The sequence below is a fragment of the Gadus morhua genome, chromosome 2, assembly GCF_902167405.1.
Source record: "Gadus morhua chromosome 2, gadMor3.0, whole genome shotgun sequence".
Lineage (NCBI taxonomy): Eukaryota > Metazoa > Chordata > Actinopteri > Gadiformes > Gadidae > Gadus > Gadus morhua.
The window spans coordinates 2124908-2129694 of NC_044049.1; the positions used below are offsets into that span (position 1 = coordinate 2124908).

The 4787-nt window shown below is 46.6% G+C and overlaps 1 protein-coding gene across 2 annotated transcripts in view; it reads right to left on the bottom strand.

Annotated features, from left to right (window-relative positions):
- The window catches only part of hsd3b7 (hydroxy-delta-5-steroid dehydrogenase, 3 beta- and steroid delta-isomerase), a 10095-nt gene extending 8426 nt beyond the window's left edge, over positions 1 to 1669 (bottom strand). Inside the window, exon 1 of one of the 2 annotated variants that reach the window (XM_030348768.1) lies at positions 1346 to 1669. In XM_030348768.1, coding sequence (XP_030204628.1) covers positions 1346 to 1502 — 157 coding nt within the window. In that variant the 5' untranslated portion in view covers positions 1503 to 1669. The remainder of the gene's footprint in view (positions 1 to 1345) is intronic. The other variant, XM_030348757.1, reaches the window with a different exon arrangement.
- Between the last annotated feature and the right edge of the window lie 3118 nt (positions 1670 to 4787).

The following is a 4787-nucleotide window of genomic DNA, read 5'->3' on the forward strand; positions in this document are numbered from 1 at the left end:
TACTAATTTCTTTGCATATGTTTTCTTTTACTTATCTATTATTTTATTTTATTGTATATGACAATGTTTATATGTGAAGCACTTTGAGTCTGCCTTGTGTATGAAAAGGGTTATATAAATAAAGTTGCCTTGCCTTTAATTATTTAGTTTACTATTTTCAGGAGTTTGTCATTTTGCTGTAGGGTCACAATTGTCAAGTTCAACAATGCAAATATTATAGGGTACAACATTTCCAATGATGCACCTGTTTGTCTCAACTCCATCCACTAAAGGCTGCTCATGAAAATGTACATAGTGCAGCTTTAAAATCAGGAAAATATAAATGATTGACAGTCCGAGTCAGTAACACGTAGGCCTATAGACGGATAGACGGTATGCTATGCCGCTGATAATAAGGGATGTAAACATTTAAACAACTGTTTAACCATTTACCCACAATATCATTCTGTCAGTTAAAAGCTGACGATGGATTGACTCGTGGATGGCTGCGTTTTTTATTAGTAAGAAACGGTGTAGTTCTGATACTTATATAATTATTGTACTGGTCATTGAATTTTCTATTAGTCCTATTCATAGAGGAATATACATTTTGGGCTTAGGCGGTAAAGCAGTTGTCTTGTAACAGAAAGGTTGCTAGTTCGATCCCTAGCTCCTTCTAGCTGAGTGTTGATGTGTCCCTGAGCAAGACGCTTAAACCCTAACTGCTCCTGACGAGCTGCCGCCTTGCATTGTTGACTCTGCCGTCGGTGTGTCAATGTGTGTAACCGATGTAAGTTGCTTTGGATAAAAGCGTCTGCTAAATGTCCTAATTGTAAAAGAAATTCAAACGAGAATTATGAAGAAAAAAAAAGGCAGAGTTGTAAATTGGAGGAGAGTGGAGACATGTCATAGAAGAGATGACATGACATCTTATTTTAATGCAACCATATCCTTTAAAATTGTTCCAGTAACTTGTGGTTGAGATGTTGATGCAGGTATCAACTGGAATTTGGACTGAGCGATTACACAGGAAGGCACTCATTCACATTGAAACATCTCAGAAATGGAAATCCAAGGATATAAATTGTTCTTCCTCGATCCCCGATTACAGAACTATTGTGTCCTCCATGTTCGCATTTTAATAATGTATATCCAATTGAAAATAAAAAAAGACAATATCCACCTATCACGAATGCAATTTGGCGCGGGCAGGTTTAGATTTTGGAAAGGGATTGGTGATGGAGGGGATCTAAGAAAGGAGAGCAGTGCTGATCTACCATCTAACAGCGTTACCCGTGCCCTGCACGGCGAGACGGGGTCTAAAACCTAATCCACCCCAACCCGGTGCACCGGAGGACCGTGTTACCTGTGCTCTGCTCGGTAAGACGGGGGTCCACCACCTTGTCGAAGAGCCTGATCTCACACACCCGCTTCTCCTTCTCCAGCGTCACGCCGAGCAGGTGGCGGCCGAGAAAGCCGCATCCTCCGGTCACCAGGTAGACCAGGCTACGTCCGTCAGACATCGTGGTGACAGCTGCAGTCTTATAGTCCTCCTGCAGTCCTATAGTCCGCTTACAGTGTACCGAGAGGATTCAGACTCGCTATTGAGGCAACTCAGTCCTTCTCTGAGCTCCAACCCTTTATAAGCTCTGGGCGTTCACTGCTCGGCATCCAGCCGACTTTGAACTTTGACCACGACCAGCCATATATTGATGAATCCTTCACTACTAGTGGTAAACTATCACCGATCGGACCAAAAAGAGTTCGTGGTGTTTATATGAAAGCACTCGGTGTTCGGCTATTTCATGTCGGTCCAAGTCTTTAAGAGGGGTGTTTGTATGACTTGTGTAGACCTATGTGTGTGCAAAACGTCAATGTTCACCTTATTTTTGAGAAAGCGCTGTTTTCTATTAAGCTAGGCTACTTATTTTTTCGAGCTGACTGCGTCTCCCGAATTTTGCTGACGCTTTCGTTCAAAGCCACTAACAAACATTAATTCTCTTTTACGCATCGACGGCGGAGTCCGCCACGCAGGGCGGCAGTCAGCAGTCAGAGTGAGGTGTCTTCTTGCAGAGGGGAAGAGAATCACCTCAACACTCAGCAGCTGGGGATCGGAATAGCAACCTTCTGGTTGTTCTATGTCGTATATAGGCTTCGCCTTTTAAGGCTATCGCTATTGGGTTTTCCCTAGGCGCATGCCGTAGTACTGGAAAAAGGCCTCAATCACGTCCGCAGATACATGCGGGCGCCGGCGGACATTCTGCTCTTCTTTTCTTCCGGACGATCCTGCAGCATAATTACATGGATATCATTGCTGAAGTTATCGACGTCTTTACTGTCCCGCTCGACGATGCCATCTCTCTCCTTGGGTGCTTGGAGTCGGACGACTCCGACCGCGACGAGGAGGGGGCGTATCCCCCGGCTTCTCCCTCTCTGAATGTAGAGGTCGGAGCCCGGGGCGGCAGCATTGCCCGTCTCTGCCGCCACCTCACTTCCAGTGGTTGGAGGTTTGGTGGCAGAGCTACCGGGCGTTATCGCCAGGGCCGCCGCAAACCTTGGCTTTGCGGTGCCCATGCCTCAGGCCCCCCAACGCCCGGCCGGACCAGCTGCATGACATCTGGGGGCTCGAGGCCGCGGCACGCCCCGCCCGTCTCGACCCGATCTGGTCGATGTTTCCCGCCATCAGACCGTACTTAAGTGGGGCTGCGGCGGAGCCCGGGAAGCTCGGGGCCCCGGTGAAAACATTAATCCAGGCAATTACGGGGCGAGGGAGAAGCGTGTGACAGCGAGAAAAAACTCGCCCGGCCTACCAGCCCCGCCCGCCTACATCGCAGGCTGCGACGAGCGGCCAGCAAAGGCCCCGGGCAGCGGGCTCATGGGGCATTTTCCCGCCCCACAACCGCCGGCGAAGGCAATTGCGGGGCGAGGGAGAAGCGTTTGACAGCGAGAAACACCTCTTTACTAAAGACGGCTGTTTTCTCACCACACCTCAGTTAACGCCGGAGCCTATCGGCTCGGCCATAACTGTTTCACACGCATCTTCCGCTACATATAGGCAGGCACGCTACAATAAGCCTCGTATTATTGATCGAGCCAGCACTTTTAAAAATACAACCTCGCCCTCGCTTCTTTGTAGCCTGGCCCAGAGCCAGAGAGAATATACATACAATATACATGTTATATATATCACTCTGGCCTGGCCCTACCAGACTCTCGCAGCCTACTTAATTTCATTTGTTCAGAGTCTGGATCCACTTGAATGGATCTGCCTGAGCAGATCCTGGGGGGCCTGCCCGTAAATCCGACAACACATTGATCCTTGTTCAAACTCCTCACTTGTTCAAACTCGCACACAACGTCTAACTGATCACTGTTTTGATTTTTTTATTTATTTCTTATTGCTTATGTTTATTTATTTATTTATTTTTTCCACAATGTCTTGCTTTTTAAAAAATGTATGATGACTAAATGCTCTGTAAGGTGACCTTGGGTGTCTTGAAAGGCGCCTCTAAATTAAATGTATTATTATTATTATTATTATTATTATCCGACGTGTCTGTTGAAGTTTAAAACTATTGGATCTGCCCGGTGCCACTCTGGATCTGCCATAACCAATCACTATCGTTTGGCCGGGAATCACGTTGCGCGCAGGCTGTAAACGAGGCGTTACCACACACCGTGCGTGAAGATGTTAGTCAATGAGAGCTGTGTGTTGTCCGTTTTATTACACACAGCTTTCCGGGTGGCGTCCATGTTTTCCTCCAACGACCGAGCGACGTTGGAGGACCGAGGACGTTGCCTAGCAACAGGCACGAACACGCCCCTTTTCCTCGTACGGCGAACTCGCCATCTCGGTTGAACTCAGTGGTGACCGAGCAAAATTCCGAGACAGAATTCAAGATGGCTGCGCCCGGTGTGACTTGGAGTATGAACTGTTTTCATTGTGCTTGATTACGCTTTGGTGGTTTAAATGGCAATTTCAATCACTCTTTCACTTCAATACCTTACTGCGTCCGTATCTCTGCCTATGGCCTATAACCTACCTATTTTGGAGCACGTGCTACCGCGATAACAGCTTTCCGGGTGGCGTTGTCACACCAAATTTGTACCGGCTGCCAAATTTGTACCGGGTACGTAATCAGTTGTCCGTTGCCAGGCAACGAACAACAGATTACGTAAGGGGTTGTCCGTTGCCAGGCAGGTTTCAGAAAACATTCCCGCTCATGTTGCCAAAGACGAAATAACATAATACAGATAACCGATCGCTAGATAACACTAGTTTTTACTTTATATTTGGATTGTACGTAATTGTTTAATCTAATTTAGCTAGTAAACTGAGTGTATAAAGCAGGTTTCGAAAAAACATTCGTGCTCATGTTGCCAAAGACGAAATAACATTATACAGATAACCGATCGCTAGATAACACTAGTTTTTACTTTATATTTGTGTTGCATCTAATTGTTTAATCGAAATAGTAAAATAAGTGTTATGTCTTGTCGCGCTCAATGAACGAGTTCGCGAATGTTCTTGAACCTTCCTACGTCATTCGACGCGATCGTCTGTTGCCAGGCAGGTTTGGAATGGATTACGTAAGGATGACGTACCCGGTACAAATTTGGCACCCGGTACAAATTTGGTGCGACAGCGTCAATGTTTTCCTCCAACGACCGAGCGAAACATAATAAAACACCTGAAGTGTGGGCGTGGCATCAGATCCGGGATCCGAGTCGGTTCACAAAAACGCACCAGAGCCAGGTTAACTTTGCATCCAAAACAACAAAACCATTTCACAAAAATAAACACGGCG